Below are 19,631 nucleotides of genomic sequence, written 5' to 3'. Positions count from 1 at the left end.
TGCGCCCCTTTGGCCCAACCGGACCTGGATATCAGAGCTCTCACTCCTCGCGACGGCCCTCCCCTGGCGGATCCCTTTGAGAGAGGACCTACTCTCTCAGGGACAGGGCACCATCTGGCACCCTCGCCCCGATCTTTGGAACCTCCACGTGTGGTCCCTAGACGCGAGGAAGACTTAGGTAACCTACCAACTGCGGTGGTTAATACCATCACTCAGGCTAGAGCCCCCTCCACCAGGCGCGCCTACGCCCTGAAGTGGAGTCTATTCACTGAATGGTGCGTCTCTCGCAGAGAAGACCCCCGAAATTGCCAGATTAGTGTTGTGCTCTCTTTCCTTCAAGAGAAGTTGGACAGCAGGCTGTCGCCCTCCACTCTCAAGGTTTACGTGGCCGCCATCTCCGCTTATCATAGCGCGGTAGCTGGCGGCACCGTGGGAAAGCATAACCTGGTCATCCAGTTCCTTAGGGGTGCTAGACGAATTAATCCATCTCGCCCCCCTCTCATGCCCTCTTGGGATCTCGCCCACGTTCTCACGAGTCTGCGATCCGATCCCTTTGAGCCACTCGAATCAGTATCTCTAAGATTTCTGTCCCTGAAGACAGCTCTGCTGGTTGCGTTGGCCTCCATCAAGAGGGTCGGGGACCTGGAGGCATTTTCGGTCAGTGACTCGTGCCTGGAATTCGGGCCGGATTACTCTCACGTCATCCTGAGACCCCGCCCCGGTTATGTGCCCAAGGTTCCTACTACCCCCTTTAGAGATCAGGTAGTGAACCTGCAAGCGCTGTCCCCGGAGGAGGCAGACCCAGCCCTTTCTTTACTTTGTCCAGTTCGCGCTCTGCGCATTTATGTGGACCGTACTCAGAATTTTAGATCATCTGAGCAGCTCTTTGTCTGTTATGGCGGTCGGCAGCAAGGAAGTGCCGTATCGAAACAAAGATTATCCCACTGGATTGTGGATGCCATTTCACTCGCTTATTCGAGTCGAGGTCAGCCGTGTCCCCCGGGAGTACGTGCACACTCCACTCGGAGCGTTGCATCCTCTTGGGCGCGTGCACGCGGCGCCTCTCTAACAGACATCTGTAGAGCTGCGGGCTGGGCGACACCCAACACATTTGCAAGGTTTTACAATCTGCGAGTGGAGCCGGTTTCCTCAAGGGTATTAGGTAACCCTTTGGTGATTGAGGAGACAACTCGGTAGGGTGTTGAAACACGCTTGCTGCGCCATTCTCCTTAACACGGAGGTACGTGCGCCTTTTTATCTGTCAGTAAAGTTCCCCGTCAGGTGAGCCCTGCAGATTCCTCCATGGCCCCCAGCACTGACTCAGCGGAGGAGTCACTTGCTGGCCCACTACGTTGTAGGTCTGCCCGCTGGTCAGCCCGCGTTTTGGGTATAGGTGCCTGCTATGCGTGATCCCCACTAGGCGATCCCATATGCTTATTCCGCCACGGTTAAGTCCCCCCCCTGGGCGGACCCGTGTCTTCCCTCTCCGCTAACCACTCTTTTGCTATGCGTACTCCCCCTTTTTAGGGCTAGTCCATATGTAAATTCTGCCATCTATCGCCCCCTTGGGTAACTGATGGCCTCCGCAGCGTCCTCCCTATCGGGATTGCACGCTTCCCAACGTACTGTCATATTTCCTAGAATTATCTAGATGCTCACGACTTCCCAAAAAATATATCTAAATCCGTAAAACTTCTGTTGAAGTAGGATAAATTAGGGCCAGGGACACGTTGGAGGACCGCGCCCCCCATAATGTGGGTGCGTCACGCTTGCTTGACTATCTCCTCATCGGGGGTGTTGGTAAGGTGCAGTCATTATGGCGCTTTCCATACTTCTCCCATTCATGGCACTGAAGTTCCCCAACCGAAGGGGAACGTTCGAGGTTACAGAAGTAACCCTTCGTTCCCCGAGGAGGGGAACGGAAGTGCCATACTCCGTCGCCATAATGACTGTCCCTTAGCTGTTTGAAAGTCTCTTCAGCTTAAAAGGATGGCGTCTGCTGGCTTCAGGTGTGCTTATATGCTGAGATAATTGCAGATGCCGCACACCTGCGCAAGCTTACGCTGCCAATTAATTTCATTCATTGGCTCGTTCAATACTCTCCAGACAAGCGGCTTCTGATCCGAATCCTCCCATTCATGGCACTTCCGTTCCCCTCCTCGGGGAACGAGAGGTTACTTCTGTAACCTCGAACGTTTCTTTTTCTCAGGAAATGTACAATTTTAACTATTATATATTGTTTTTTTGTGCGTCCTGAACTCTTTAGTTGGAAAATTTCTTTATCTGCAGCACCAAGTCATTCTCAGGCTTCACGTGTGTATAAAGAGTTTGTAATTGCTGTCAAATGATAGGATGCGTTTGCAGGTTTGGCCTCAATTGATTTAGCTTCATCCATCCAGTGCTCTTTTTGTTCCCTGTGTTTAAAATATTCCTTTTACTGCGTTAATAGATAAGAAACCGCTTCAAAAGATCGAGTGTATGAGTGAACTGTGTGAAACATGACTTGATTGTTCAAATATTGATAAGGAAGAAGTAATGATGCTACATCTTGCAACTGAAAATGTAGCTGAGCTATTTGCTTAGCTATTTGTAGAGCTTAAAACCGAAGCTGGCAGTGTTGTTCATGTTAAACAGAAAGTAAAACTATACTAAAGATCAATTTCTTTAATCGAAATGAAGCTAAAATGATGTATGGCCAGACATGTGACCATGATGAATTCATATGCAGCAGCTCTGAGGTCAGTAGCTGTCTGTAAGGTTACTGCCCATCATGTTAGCCCTCATCCTAAGACAATTTCTAAACTCAAGGGCATTGAGCTAATTGCAGCACAGAGTATGACGGTTTACTTGGACCTAATGAAGTGGGAAATAATTACAGCTCGGCACTGACCTATAGCTCATCTCCATTTTCTTCTGCCAGCGCATACTAAGGCACTGATATTAAAAAAATACTTGAATTAATGTACATTATATACACTTGAAGGCCTATGGCGACACATTTACATCCGTCTATGAGGATCTTTCATTAAGGATCATACTAATTTCGTATATGATTAATTGGGCAAAATTTATCATGGTAGTTATAATTTTTTCTATCATAGGTAATTTTGTGCATTCCATCTTTGTAATATATGCAGTGGTCGGTGTTAAAATTACTGTCTCAAACAAAAGTTTATTTTAATTGACAATGTAATATTTTATTTCCTTTAATATTATTAATTTAATATTATTTAATAATATTATTTTAGATAATATTAATAAATTACTTAAAATATTTTTTTAATAATGCTTGTGTCAGTGTCTTTACTTTTAACTGAACTTAAGAGAAATGTTAAGTAATTAAAAAAATGGATATAACCTTAAAATTAAACTGAAAAAAAGAAAGAAGGGTTATAACAATGAACTAAAACATAAAATATATCAGTACAAAAATCTGATAAAAAGCTTACATTAAACTTAAAATCTAAAATTAAATAACTAATTTAAATATTCAAACAAGGTAATTTTTTTTATCAATGGTCTCCAAAATAACAGACTTTAAAAAAATGTATAATATTGACATTTATTATTATATTATAAATATACATAAAATATATACACAGTTGAAGTCAGAATTATTAGCCCCCCTTTGAATGTATTTTCTTTTTTGAATATTTCCCAAAATATGTTTAACAGAGCATGGGAACTTTCACAGTATGTGTGGTAATATTTGTTTTCTTCTGGAGAAAGTCTTTTGTTTTATTTCAGCTAGAATAAAAGCAGTTTTTAATTTTTCGTGATGCATTTTAAGGTCAAAATTTTTTGCCCCTTTATGCTATTTTAATTTTTTTTGACTGTCTTCAGAACAAACCATTCTTATACTATAACTTGCCTAATTACCCTAATCAGCGAAGTTAACCTAATTAACCTAGTTAAGCCTCTAAATGCCACTTTACACACACGAGTGGCAAGCAGAGGATTATAGTTTTACAAATATTGCAGCTGTTGGACAACATCATTTACTTTTGAGGCTTTTCAGGCGAGAAAGTATTTGTTTAGATTGCAACTATGCAGTTTATTTATAAGAACAGTGCCTATTTTAACCTCTTACTTTAACCTCCTTTTAACATACTTGGAAAGCACATTTTAGGCTCTTAAGTGGCTATTTAAAATACTTTGAATGTTTTATATTTTGTTGCAGACATACAGTGTCATCCTACAACAGTTTTGTAGCAAATGAAACTAACTGTACGAAATGGGGAAAATGTTGTTTTTACTCTCTGATAGTCAAAGCAAGTAAAAAAAATAAATAAATAAAAATCTATGTTATTTATGCATTTAGGAAAAAGTATTTTATGTAAATTCCGACCACGAGTCCACATTTATGGACATAATTTTTCTCTAAAAGTACATCATATCATGAGATAATATATATATATATATATATATATATATATATATATATATATATATATATATATATATATATATATATATATATATATATATATATAAATATTCTAATTAGGTTCCAATAAGCCCAAATAGCAAATGAGAAAAAAAAAAAAGATTGTCAAAAAAAAAAAAAACACTTTGGGCCTTAAGGTCAAATAATTATAATTTGTCAGCATCCATGAGCCTGTTATACTAAGCAGAGCAAAGATGGATGACGTTCCGCCACAAAAAGGCGACAGAGATTTCGTATTTTTGACGTTGCATGCTGTACGCTCGCAGTTGAAAAAAAAGTAAACTTTGAGCGGAAAAATGTTACATCAGTTGTGTCTTGTTCATTCTTGATTTAAACGAAAGCAGAGGGGGGTTTCTGTTGAGGTGTCAGCAGTTTTGGCTTTGTTAAGAGGACTATGGAGACTTTTGAAGATCTTGGAGAGACTAGTGGTTAATGTTTTTTATTTATCAGGAGCTGTATGACTTCACAAATCTTGAATTTCACAATGTTATTAAATATTAAAATTATACCAATATCAATAGCCTAGTGACATACAGTACACTTTTTTTATTTCTTGTCAACAAAAAGGCATTGCTGTGCACATCGCATTTTTTAACATAAAACTGTGATCAGCCCCTAAGTCTCTTTTGTAAGTTGTAGTGCTGTATTTATACCTGGTAGTGTTTCTAGTAGTGTTTACTTTTTTGGGGTTAATTATTGTAATATCCTGATTGCAACAGAGAAATACAGGGAAATGTCTCTAGACTTATGGCATTTTATGCCCTTCAGTCTTATGATCTTAAAATGTGAGTAAAATCACCTGTTTTGTCATCACTTTAGACATTACGCTAGAGAATCATTCAAATACTAGCTCTGAAATGATGTTTGTGAAGTAGCAACAGTTTCTGCTGTTCTGACATCAGCTGCATATGTGAATGGATGTTGGAAGAAAGTTGTTCCTCATACAAAAGGATTTTTAGAATCTATGTGTATGATTTTCCTGTAAATATACACAATTATGCTATACGAACTGTTCTATAAATGCAATAACACATGAGTAGCAGTGTGATATAGCTGTATGTCGTCACGCCTGCCAAGGTACGCAACCCACCAGTGCCGATAAACAGCCATATATAAACAGTGCCGATATTGCATATATATATATATATATATATATATATATATATATATATATATATATATATATATATATATATATATATATATATACATATTTAACATTAACAAAAAGTGAATAATATTTAGTAAATACTATTAGTCTAAATTTAAGTCAACTATTAAATACGAATATATAATATTAATCAAATATTACATAAAAAAACATTGGCAAAACATTCTCATACAGTACATAATATTTGGTAAATACAAAAATAATACGTTTAGCCCAAGACAAGCCAAAATTTACCTCTGTGCCTTTTCTTCTCCAACACTTTATAATCAATGCTGTTTCAAGCTATACAAAATGACACCAGAGATTGCCTGTTAACGCTTTTTAATTAGAAACCAGCCATTATTAGCTTAACGTGCAGTTTCTGTGATCTTTACTGCATGCTAGCTAGCATTTGATCCATTTAGCAGACGAAATCTCTCGCCTCAGGCCGCCGTCTGACTGCTTTCACCGCAGTTAATGAAGCTGTGATGTTTGTAATCCATAAACAGTTGACACGTTAAACTTAGATTCTGTTCAAATGCGCCATATCATCTGCCATGTTTGCCTCTGTTTCCCCAGGTAGTCTATCTGAATGTTATTCAACAGTCCCACCCTGCTGTCTAATGGAGAAAAGCTGTTTATAAGCACATTAACCAGCCTGCGCATTCACTCCTTTATGCCAGCCCGCACTGCCTTAACCAGTGAGAACTAATATGTGGGCAGCATTTGCTGAGTGGGAGGTAAACAGTTGGAGTTCATTCAAAACTACTTATTTAAGCTTGACTAAAAAGCACCAAAAAATCCGCTTTTAGATGCCTGTGTGTGTTGTGCTCGCCTTGTCAATTCGCCGGAAACACTTTCTGAAGGCTTAATTAAAAGTCATTATGAAGGCAGAATGCTAAAGCATGGTGCGGATCAGACACGTCAGTAATCGCGGCAGACTTATCTGTACAATCTTCCTTGGATCTGAGTCAGACCTTGCAGTGGTTGGTCGCCTTTCATCCATTTGATGGTGGAAGCAGGTTTGCTGCCCATGGCGGTGCAGGTTATCTCGGTCTCATTCCCCTCGCTCACGATTTCCTCGCGGGACTCTAAGATTGGGTTGCCTGGTGGAACTGGCAGAAGATCAACAGCAGGATTAGAGACGGTGCGACAGCTCTTCAGCGTTGGATCAATGTTTTTTTATCAGCACGTTCGGTAAAGGACAAACTGTTATTTCACAAAGATCTGCTGATGACTATCAAAAACTTAAAGGGTTAGTTCGTATCAAAATGAAAACATTTTCATCATTTGCACATCTTTATGTTGTGCCAAACTTATAATGTTAATACAATTGATCACGATACATGCAAGAATGAATCTCATTGGTTCTCACGTGTCAAGCAAGCATGCTCAATTATCTGTGACCTACTGTATGCAGTTAAACATACACTGTTTACATTTTTTTGGTAAATGAAAATCAAGATGGATATTTATTAATTTTTAAATTGGTATATGAAGTCAGAATTTTCTAGCCACCCTTTGATTTTTTTTTCTTTTTTAAATATTTTCCAAATGATGTTTAATAGAGCAAAGAAAGTTTCACAGTATGTCTGATAATATTTTTTCTTCTGGAGAAAGTCTTATTTGTTTTATATTGGCTACAATAAAAGCAGTTTTGAAATTTAAAAACTTTAAATTTTAAGGTCAAAATAATTAGCCCATTTAAGCAATTGTTTTTTGTTTTTTTTGTTTTTTGACTGTCAATAGAACAAACCATCGTGATACAATACCTTGCCTAATTACCTTATTCCCTGCCTAGTTAGCCTAATTAACCCAGTTAAGCCTTTAAATGTCACTTTAAGCTGTATAGAAGTGTCTTGAAAAATATCTAGTCAAATATTATTTACTGTCATCATGGGAAAGATAAAATAAATCAGTTATTAGAAAAGAGTTATTAAAACTATTATTTTTAGAAATGTGCTGAAAAAATCTTCTCTCAGTTAAACACAAACTGGGGAAAAATAAACAGGGGCGTTAATAATTCAGGGGGGCTAATAATTCATGACTTCAACTGTATATAATTTTCTTTTTTTTCAGTGATTTTTGTTAGTTTCATTTCATTTCTTTTCATTTATTTACTTTTTTATTTTATTTTTATTTATTTTCCTTTTTTCTTTTCATTACTTCTCATTCATTTATTGTAAATAAATGTTTTTTTACCAATAATTCTTTTAAGATTTAGTTTTTAATTGACTTTTAATCAATGATATTTGCAGTATTTTCTAAGTAAAATTGTTTAGTAGCATGTCATTTTACAGTGCTGTTTCTCATATAGTACGTACTTACTATTTACCCAATAAGGAATAAACAGACTCCAGTTAACATTATGGCTTCATCACCACATTGTTGTGCAAAACAGAATTCAACAAACCATAGTTAATCATTACATTTATAGTACGCTTACCACAAATAAAACTTTGTTCAGATGTTGCTTTTCGAAACATAAGTCAAGATTTTGTCCACATACTGTTTCTGTGTGGAATATTTTCTTACACACCTTTCAAAGCTTTTTGTTTTGATTTGAACTGATTTTTGACTGTACAGTTGAAGTCAGAATTATTAGTCCCCTTTTGAATTTATTTTTCTTTTTTAAATATTTCCCAAATGATGTTTAACAGAGCAAGGAAATTTTCAGATAATATTTTTCCTTTTGGATTAAGTCTTATTTGTTTTATTTTGGTTAGAATAAAAACAGTTTTTATTTTTTTAAACCCAGTTTAAGGTCAAAATTAGTATCCCTTTGAGCTTTATATTTTTCAATAGTCTACAGAACTAACCATCATCATACAGCAACTTGCCTAATTACCTGCCTAGTCAACCTAATTAACCCAGTTAAGCCTTTAAATGTCACTTTAAGCTGTATAGAAGTGTCTTGAAAAATATCTAGTCAAATATTATTTACTGTCATCATGTCAAAGATAAAATAAATCAGTTATTAGAAATGAGTTATTAAAACTATTATGTTTAGAAATGTGCTGAAAAAAATCTGCTCTCTGTTAAACAGAAATTGGGGGAAAATAAACATGGGGGGCTAATAATTCTGACTTCAACTGTATGTCTGTGAAATAACTGAAATATAATAGTCAAAATCTACCTGAAAAAAAACAAAAAAAAAACAAAAACTTAAACTGCTAAAAATTAACCAAAAACAAGCATTTATCATTAATGTAGTATAACTATAATTATTACATAAACCTTAACCTTAATCCATGTAGTAATACTGCGTAGAACTAAATGTCAGGTTTCTTACAGGTGAAGCACATATATTGTAAAACAAACCAATATAAATGTTAATTAGGTCTGTCACATTGGCGGTATAGGTGATGTTAAATTAATAATTAAGCACCAGTGTCATTATAGAGTGATAAACTCTCACATGTAATTTGCTTCATTTACTTCCAGGAATCTTCATTCAATTATGACTTTCCAGGTAATCCATTATAGAAACAAAGACGTTTAGCTGTTGCTGTTGCTGAATAAATGTTTTGACCGATGAAATGTAAAGAAAAATCAACACAAGATTGTAATTAAAGTAAATGGTTTCATTCAGTTTTTATAAGAATAATATTTAATTATTACTAATATTATAATTAAACAGTATATTCTGCCTTATTTCGTAATGATAAGCCACAGCTATTTACAAAGAAGGTTATTTCAAGCACTCAACAGATGAAATGTAATAAATGTGTTTGCTGTAAAATTAGGTAGTTATTGTCGTAAGCTATGTTACTCTGATGCTGTGCTAAGCTAAAACATTAGCATTTTAGCCTTTTAAGTACAATCTTTCCTTTTGTATAAAACAAGTATGGTTCATTTGTCAAAAATGGAAAGATATACAAAATAAATACATATGAATTTGTAAAAAAAAATAAATAAATTGCAATTTTGTCTGTGTTTGTGTGTGAAAATGTATGTTGTGAAAACCAGCAAACTTGGATTTAATTTCTAGATTCATATCAATTCATTTATTGAATACTCTATAGATGTTCAATGGTAGGACAGAAATCTCTCATATTTCGTTTAAGAAATGTTTACTTGTGTGCTTAAAATGACTTAGATTTTTCATTTCTGGGTGAACTAACCCTGAAAATGATGTGAAAAATGTGTTGTTTTTGAATCATACTCTCTTTTTTCACCATTCTATCTCAAAATACCCTATAGTGTGTGTTTTGGTCTCCAGCATGGGTTGTTGGTGTTCTGGGGTCCCCACCAGGCTTTTTAACAAGCTCAACCAGCAAGACATCCTTGGTTTCTCCTAAGGTTTGTACCTCATCCCACCTCACCCAGTTAGGGGTCTGCTACTGTCGCCTGTGGCTTCCTCAGTGGGCTGTTCTGAGACACTCTTTTTGCAGAGCTCCTTTTTAACAATTTGTGTTTGAAAGTATTACACAAATATATGAAGGTAAATAAATTATAAAGTAAATATATACAAAATATCATGTACGTATTTTTTATTTAATATAATTAATAACAGTTTTCAAATATCTGTAATTTACTAATAACAAATTATTATTTTTATTATTATTATTATTATTATTATTATTATTATTATTATTATTTGTAGTAGTAGTAGTAGTAGTAGTAGTAGTAGTAGTAGTAGTAGTACATTGTCAAATGTCAAAATAGTCACTATTTATTTAGTTTTGTTTTATTGTGTGATTAATTATTATAATTGTTTGTTTACACATTTATTTGTTTACTTCATTGCATTACAAAGCAAAATACTTGTCACTCAGCTACTACTGCTACTGGTTTTCACTAATACTATTGTATTTGTAAATGTCATGTGTTTTTACTCATTTTCTTATACTGTATAGGCCTGGAAGAGCATGCGTAAAACATATCCCAGATGAGTTGGTGGTTCGTTCTGCTGTGGCAACCCATGCTAAATAGGGGGCTTAGCCAAAGGAAAATTGTTATTATTATTATTATTTTTAAAATTGTTATAATAATAATAATAATAATATTTTTTTATTATTATTATTATTATTATTATTATTATTATTATTATTATTATTATTATTATTAGTAGTAGTAGTAGTAGTAGTAGTAGTAGTAGTAGTAGTAGTAGCAGTAGTAGTGGTAGTAGTAGTAGTAGTAGTAGTAGTAGTAGTAGTATTTCCCAGGGCTGGGTTCAGAGAATCAACTGAGTAAAACATATGCCAGAGTAGTTGGCGGTTCATTCCGCTGTGGCAACCCCTGATAATTAGGGGACTGAGTCAAAGTAAAATAATTATTTTTTCTTATTCTTATTCTTACTCTTATTCTTATTCTTATTCTTATTCTTATTCTTATTCTTATTCTTATTCTTATTCTTATTAGTAGTAGTATTTTCAATGAGACTCAACAGTTTGGCGTTAGATTAAAATACTTTGCTGAACCGGTAGGCTGGACCAACAATAAACCAAATAGTTTAAATCTTAAACCAGTCTAGCTAACTAATGTAGCTATATATAGTATACTAAAATATTGTATTATTTTTTTGTAAAAAAAAAAAATAATACACAAATGTCTTGAATATTTAAGTTGAAACAAGATTAGCTCAGTTAAACATACTTTAAACTTATTTTAACATGCATATCATATGTAACAAATAATACTATATGATTTGCCCAATTTCTCTAACTTGCCTAGTTAATCTAGTAAGCACTTTTTAATAGCACTTTAAGCTGAACACTAGAATCTTGAAAATGTCTAATAAAATATTATGTACTATCATAATGGGTAAAGATAAAAGAAATTAGAAGGAGGGCTAATAATTCAGACTTCAGGTGTAAATATGTATACACAACATATATACAGTTGATATATATATATATATATATATATATATATATATATATATATATATATATATATATATATATATATATATATATATATATATATATATATAATTTTATTTTATTTTTTTACATTGTAGCTAACTAGCTCTCCCAACCCAATCAACATGTTCTGCTTTTATTAAGCAATTAACTACTTAATTGGCTAAATTATAGCTAGATTAACATCAATCCGAATTGTTCCATCTATATGTGAAACATTCAGAGCTCGATCCAAAAGCATTTGGATATTCTGATTATCTCATTGTGTATTTGGACAGTGCCAGACCCACTCAAGCGACTGACAAGCCGCTTTACTCATGTTTCATTTTTTCATCGCACATTACCTCATACTCTGCTTTGCTGATGGCTCTAAAGCGTCTGTCACTACAAAAGCTGCCATTCGAGGGCTCTTTTTCTAATATCTTGCCTCACGCTTTCATGTCCTGTGGTTAAGAGTCCATGCTGTGACAGAACGCATATCCTCATAAAACTCATGCTACTTTAGAGAGCACTCAATCCCATTCAGCTCTCCAGGATGTCCAAACACACTGCATAATAAATCTCTAATGTTAGTGTCATTCAGCGCACAAAGCCAACTCCCGAATCGCTCGATGTAGCCTTTTCAACATCTAAGAGGAATTCAGTCAATACGTCTGCCAAAAGCGAGCTACCAATATCAATAGCGCAACATCTGTTCCTTTTTGTTTGCTGCACGTTATTGGAAACGGCATGAGAGTAATTGGTTGATATTGTGTCATGGTGAGATTCAATTAGACAAGTTCAATTGAGTGAAGGAATCAATGAGGTGAATCGATAATCATACCCAGTACAGTGATGTCGGCGTAGGCTTCTTGCGGTGGATCCGTGTAGAGTTGACACACGTAGCGGCCCTCGTCCGACAGAGACACGTTGGACAGGGACACCAAGAGCTCGTTGTCGGAGAAGTTTACCAGCTGAAACCGACTGTCCTTCAAAGCTGGGGAACCAGAACAGATTAGGAATTGTGACTCAATTGTGAGTGTTGTAGCAGTTTAATAAACAGTTTGCTTGTCTATTTTCATTGCATTTGCACAAAAATAGTTCAAAATAAACAAAATCAAAGTAAAAATTCTTTCTACACTGTAAAATAAATATGAGTCAAAGTCATAACAAGTGTTTTTGTTACTTTAACTTATTTTAACACATTAATCAGGTTTCAACTAAAGATTTTAAACAAAGGTTAACTTTTCATCAGCTTCAATGGTACAGTTGAGATGACTAGAAAAGATAAGTTGATTCAGAAAATTGATTTAAGAGATAGTAGGCAGCAAGAATTTGTTTACTTATTGTACAGAGTTGTTACTTTTTGTCAAAGCTGAGTAGTAATATGCATTGCTTTATCTGTGCAACTTTAAGGGCTCTATTTTAACGGTCTAGGCGCAAAGTGGTAACAAGTGCATGGCACAAAAGCATTAAGGGCATGTCCGAATTCACTTTTGCTATTTTAAGGATGGAAAATTAAGCTCTGCAGCCTGGTGCATGGTTGTACTTATTCCCCTAATGAGTTTTGAGTGTATTTTCAGTATAGTGTGCATTAAACCAATCAGAATCTCATCTCCCATTTCCTTTAAGAGTCAGTTGCGTCACGCCATGGTGCATTAGCATGGTGCATTAGCTATAATATTGTACACACATATTTAATTTAGTTTGTTATGCACAAAGTTTTGTTTCAAAACTGTTTCTAAATTCAGTTCTAATTTCCAGCAAATGAATAAATAAACAATAACAATGAAGTGTGATCTAAAAACTGAGTTATATCCAAACACACTTCCTATTCTTATGTCCCATATGGTGATGCATACGTCATCAAAACCTGACATGTGGATAAATCTAAACTTGTTATTAAAAGGAATATCAATATGAATATAATAAATGATACTGCTAATAATAATAATAATAATAATAATAATAATAATATACAAATGCAAGCTGTCATGAATAACCTTAAAAAGTCCCCTGACGTGAAGAAGGCATGGGGGTAGTGGTTTTTGTATTTGTATGGAAAATAATCATTTTTGTAACATTTTAATCCTTAAAGTTTTTTTATACGTAAATATATTTGTGTATTGCTGTACATCCTGTGTGTATTAAGCAATGTGTAAGCGTTTGGACCACATAGGCGATTAACTAACGCATTCTGCACTGGACTTTAGACTAGCTTTTAATTGGTCAATGGCACAGTCTATTTTAGTTCCTCAAAATAGCAACGTGCCAACAATGTGCCTTAACACAGCTCCTTTTTAGACCAGCACACCCATGAATCCACAAAGTGACAAATGGATTTGCCATTTAGACAATGCGGCGCAAAACATGAAAATTATGACTGCACTGGGCTGAAAATCATAACGTCAAACATATCTTTGCGCCGTGATAGGGCCCAAAAAGTGATTTACTCATTATTTATCTGAACTTTAGATTCCAGATTTTCAAATAGTGGTTTCTTGCTCAAATGTTATCAAGTACATTACATCAAATGGAAGCTAATTTATTCAGCTTTAAAAAATACACTTATAACTGGACTTGTCCAGAGTCAAATTTCATTAATTCATTTTCTTTTTAGCTTAATGGCTTTATTATTCAGGGGTTGCCACAGTGGAATGAACCACCAACTTATCCAGCACGTTTTAAGCAGCAAATGCCCTTCCAGCCGCAACCCAACACTAGGAAACACCGACACACTCTTGCACACACTCACACTACGGCCAATTTAGTTTATTCAATTCATCTGTACCACCTGTCTTTGAATTGTGGGGGAAACCAGAGCATCCGAAGAAAACCCACACAAACACAGTGAGAAAATGCAAACTCCAAACAGAAATGCCAACTGGCCCAGCTGAGGCTTGAACCAGCGACCTTCTTGCTGTGAGACAAGTGTGTGCCACTGTACTGCCCAGAGTCACATTTAACCAGAATAATATTTTAGTTTTTCTACTTCAAAAATTGAACTTTACATTGTTACTTGCCATTTCCTTGTATTTAGAGACAAAATGAACTTGCTATTTCTGAGTGAAAGTGTTTTTACACTAAACTTTCTTCTCTGAATGTTCAATTCAATTCAATTCAATTCAGCTTTATTTGTATAGCACTTTTGCAATGTATATTGTGTCAAAGCAGCTTCACATAAGAATGTCTGGGAAGTCATAAATATACAACACAGTTGTACATAAAGATTACTTTTTAAAAATGCTTCAGTTTTTCTAATATATGTATGTACGTTTTTGTGAAATCTACAATCAACTTCTGAGTGAAAATCATTAACCAAACATATACAGTAATCCACTTAGCCAACCAGATTTGTTAACCAGTTTCACAATCCTATATCATGAAGTTCTGGGGAGTTTCATTAAATAAGCAAACTCCAAAAAAAATCAAGAAGTTCAAGAAGTCGAAACTCTAATTGAGCAGCTCCATCAGAAGTTGAAGACCTTTGATGGTGCATTTTAAGAAGCCCCTCTTAATCCCATCCCTGAACCTGGGAAGCGTCTGGAAGTCTCATTCCTAAGAATAATGATGAGGCCAGCTTGTTTTTCTGCAAAAAGACGGTGGGCGGCAAATGAAAGGGCTGATTTTCTTAGTGCTCGGACTGAATTGCAATTGATACGGGGAGTTTATGCACTATGCATCAAACAGATCTATGACTTGAGACTTCAGGTAATGCCGGAGGACTGTAATTTCTCTACATCAGTACAGTACGCCAGTAGAGAAGAGAAGTCTGGGAGAATATGAAGGATATAAATCTCTGTAAAGCAAACCTGCGCATGAACGAGGCTCATTAGAGAGCATTATGAATTGGGAGGCATCAGAGTCTGTATAAAAGGTTGACAGTGAGTGAATGTGATTGTTCTGAGTCCCAGCTGGATTCAGATGCTCTTCAGCTGTCCTAGTCTGCTTGCTCAATTTGACATACAGATTGGAGAATGAAAAGAGAAATGAAACGGCGCAGGAAATTACATGTAGCATGTTGGATGAAACAAACACAAATTGGAATGTCCTACAAGAACAGCATACATCTACTTATATTGATGGAAATACAATGGGTAGAGCATATTGTCTGTAATGAGGATATGTGGACACATTTTGACCCTTTCTTTGTTGATTTAACTCAACTCAGCAATGAATGTACTAATGTTTGTGCGTGCGTGCGTGCGTGTGTGTGTGTGTGTATGTGTGTGTGTGTGTGTGTGTACGCTTAAAAAGCATTCTATGTATAAAACAAGGAAATACGGGTAGCTACAGCATGTATATACATTAATCCATGCAAAAAAATGTGAACCAATTTTTATTTATTTTATATTGTTTGTTAAAATTGTTTACTAAAGGATCTACCAGGTTTGAATATGTTAAAGGTACAATATGCGCAACAATAGTTTTATTTATTATTTTATTTCTTTTATTTTACTCATTAATTTATTTGCATTGTTGTTTGTCCAAATGAATAAATAAATACGTTCAAAAATTAATAATAATATACATAGTGTCTCAAAAAATCCAAGCAAAATTGACTGTCGTAAAAACGATCATTCTGCATGTTGGTTGGGGCAGCAACAGTGAATAGTTTTTTTAGCGGTGAAAAATATAAAGTTCACCATGTGGCTTGGACATTTGTCCAGAAACTGCAGATCTTGAGTGTATAGCTATGTTTTCATCCAAATATGTGAATTATCGTTTTGGGCAAAACTGAAATAGGGCATAAAAGATGTGCAAATAGAGCCACTTTTCCATCCAGCGAGTCAAAGCGATCAAAATAGTCACTTCCTGATTAACTGGCGCCAAATATCAACAATCAAGACAGAATTTGCTGTGGTAGGAGAAGCTGAGTGAATATTTTCTTTATTTAATAAATGACTTGCTCCTCAGAAGACAAATGCTGACACGCAATGATTGTGTGGTAGCGTTTAAAGGCGTGAGAAGCGGAGCTCAGACACTCTTGACAGTTCTGGAGGCAATTAATATAATAACATACTGTAATGGTTAAGGCGAAGAATGACCAAAACAACATTTCAGATGTTTAAAAGTGTGCTCAGGCTGCTGGTTTGTCCATTGACGCACATTTTTATCATCACATGATCTCTTATAACAAAATCACATGACTTTTTTTAATGTGCATACTGGAATTTGATCGGTAAAAGTGTTTCCATCATAGTTTATGCACATATTTTCTTATCTGATAAAAACCTTATCCTACTCAGTTATGCGTATACATGTTTTTATGTGCATTTTAAAATTTATGGACATCTTGGTGTTTCCATCAGCCCCAATTTTTTATGTGCAAGTTCAAAATGCACATAAAATAGGTAGATGAAAACGTAATTCTAGTTTGCTCCTTCTTCACAATGTGGTGAATGCTTGAGTCAACCTTTGTATGCCAAACTCCTGTGCAATCTGTTGGCAGTGCGATGAGTGCGTAGTGCATCTTCTTGGCTCAGTACAATGTCTCCGACAGGGGCAATATTTTCAACAGTACGGGCAGTGTGTGGACAACTACTTCCCGCCACATGACATACTGATCCAGTGCAATCAATATTCACGAAGAAAATGTGAAGCACTGTAGCCTTTCAGTTCTTGTAATCTTTTGATCTCGTTCGAAGAAATCATTTTTATTTAAGCCTTACGCAGCTGAAAATAAATATGTCATTATAACGCCATTATTACATCTACACCAAGAAAAGTAAATAAAATGATTATTGTAATGCACAGATTGTGCTGTTAATCTTGTATGAAATGTAATAATTCTTATTCCTGTAGTATGATAAGCAGTCTTATTTGTGTATGATGTATTATTGCTAGTTTTTTTTTTTTTTTTTTTGAGACATGGTGTATATTATTTATTAATTAATGTTTTGTGATGTGATGTGCAAAGTGGATCCCTCCCAGCAAACAATTTTGTTTTTAATAGACATCTAATAGACATCTAAACGTAGACAGCTTGGCTAAAACATGGCTAAACCTGGGCTGTCAGTGAAAATCTAATATAGGTCTAAGAACAGCCCAAAACTACTAATCGTCAAATAGACAGATTAGAAAGAGTTTATATGTGTAGTCATTCATTTCTGTTTATTTGGTGATCAGTCTAGTTTTGGCCTATTCTTAGACTTCTATTAGATTTTCACTGACAGCACAAATTTAGTCTTGTTTTAGCCAAGATGACTATGTTTAGATGTCTATTAGACATCTATTCAACATCTTTTAAAAACAAAAAGTGATTGCTGGACTAATAACTTCTCTAGTAAACAAAACGTTAGAGTGGTCTATCAGTAAAAAATTGGCTAACTCTTTATTTTGACGGTCCATTTGAGTATTAGTAGACTGTCTGCTTAATATCTGTTAATATTGACATTTAACAGTCCTACAACAGACATTTAACTTACTATAAAAACATTGCAAGTACATGTCAACTTACACTAACCCTTACCCCAACCCCAACCCCAACCTAACAGTCTACTTATAATCTAATGAGAATAAGTTAGCATGCAGATGCAAGTTAACTTAAATTCAACAAAAGGACCATCAAAATGAAGTGTGACCAAAATTTACCGCACATGAACTACAACTATTTCTGTAAGAGATTTACAAATCTACAAACAGCAGAATAAGACAGAGATTGCTATGAAATGAATACATTTTTCAGAAGTGCCAAAAGTGATTGAAATAAATGAGAAATGGGACAGCTTATGTCCCAAAGTTCTTTAATATTTTGCAGGAAAAACACAAAAACACATTTTCCTTCAGGTGAGACCTGTTGCACCCAAATAATGAACTCATGAAATTTTAATGCTCCTCAATGTGGGTCAAATTTTACCCGAAGATCCCAAGTGAATGAAGTTTCTTAGGAGAGCAGGCATGTAAAAGTCTAAACACTATATAACACACCACCACTGAAAAAGTCATCATCCTCTTGGCATTAATAGTATTGTAATTTAGTTCACTTCAACACTGAAAAGAAAGTTCGCTAAAAAAAGAAAATGACACAAATATCTTTGAGTGGGGGAATGTAATTTGTACTGAACATCATTAAGTCTTGGGAAATGAAAATGACAATTTCTGCAGCCGTCACTGCTAAAGTCACTGTTTAATTTTAAGTTGCTCTTAAAAGGCTTATAGAGCGGCTCCTGCATAAGTGACAGGAAATGAGAATAGCAGTCTGAATGTAATGTGATAAAACCTTAGCCATCGCTCTACAATAAACCACTGGCGAATCATAATGCTAATATATAACGAAGCGCACCGGGCAATATATCATTGTCCAGCATCCACAGGTGCATGTTGTGTGCGCTAAGACACTTTCGCATTCTTGTGTCATTTTGAATGCACAGTGCCAGCCATCTGTGCTGAAGGGATAAAACTATGAATTGTTCAAGTGGTCATACTTTTCACAAACAGAGCTGGCAGCCCAGTAAACATTAGACAGAATAATACATTACAGCATTAAAGAGATTGAAGGCTGAGCATCCCTCCAGTCACATCCATAGAAATAATGTCAGAGCTTGCGGCAGGAGCTCTCTCGCTCGTTCTCTTTCTCTCTCTCTTTCTGTCTATCTTCTTTCCCTAAACCCCAACCCATATCCTATCTCACCCTCACTCACTGTTTGCACGCATCCGAAAGCTTATGTCGGGTGTAATTGGCACTAAAATATGCCCGCTAGGAGAATTAGGTACCACCAACACATTAATTAAATTAGATAAAGTCATGACAAAACTCCAACCTGACCTTTCATCAATGTATTCTTTTCTCGCTCGAATATTGAGACGAGCAAGCAAGCCGAATTATAACACTGCATAAATGTGTTTCCAACTCCAATATTCAATCAATGTGTTTCTTTGAAGAAATGGGGGTGTAAAAACAAGCCTGTTTTTTCCCAAAGATATAAATTCTTGGCCGAAAGGTCGAGTTAAACGGACATATGGCCATGCATAAATAAACAACAAGCAATAATCTCATTAGCAAAGGCTTAGTTCACCCCTAAAAAATCTCAGCATCATTTGCTTAGCATCATGTCGTTCCAAACCCATAAGTCTTTTGCTCATGTTTGGGACACTTAAGGAGATATTTCAATTACACTGTTTTAAAGATGCAGACAATGGCAAAAATGTGCATTTCCCACCAATCATTGTGTTAAGAGCAATTTGT

General features: G+C 35.4%; 1 protein-coding gene across 6 annotated transcripts in view; it reads right to left on the bottom strand.

Moving 5' to 3' along the window:
* The window catches only part of cadm1b (cell adhesion molecule 1b), a gene marked incomplete at its 5' end in the record, with an annotated part of 352,349 nt that overhangs the window by 101,221 nt on the left and 231,497 nt on the right, over positions 1–19,631 (bottom strand). For all 6 annotated transcript variants that reach the window (NM_001423722.1, NM_001441347.1, NM_001441348.1 and 3 more), the window contains 2 exon segments: positions 6,575–6,712; positions 12,288–12,440. In NM_001423722.1, coding sequence (NP_001410651.1) covers positions 6,575–6,712; positions 12,288–12,440 — 291 coding nt within the window.

This window comes from Danio rerio, chromosome 15, assembly GCF_052040795.2.
Source record: "Danio rerio strain M-AB ecotype USA chromosome 15, GRCz13ab, whole genome shotgun sequence".
Classification (NCBI taxonomy): domain Eukaryota; kingdom Metazoa; phylum Chordata; class Actinopteri; order Cypriniformes; family Danionidae; genus Danio; species Danio rerio.
Note: the sequence above shows the minus strand (reverse complement) of the source record. Positions and strands in the feature narration are given on the sequence as shown.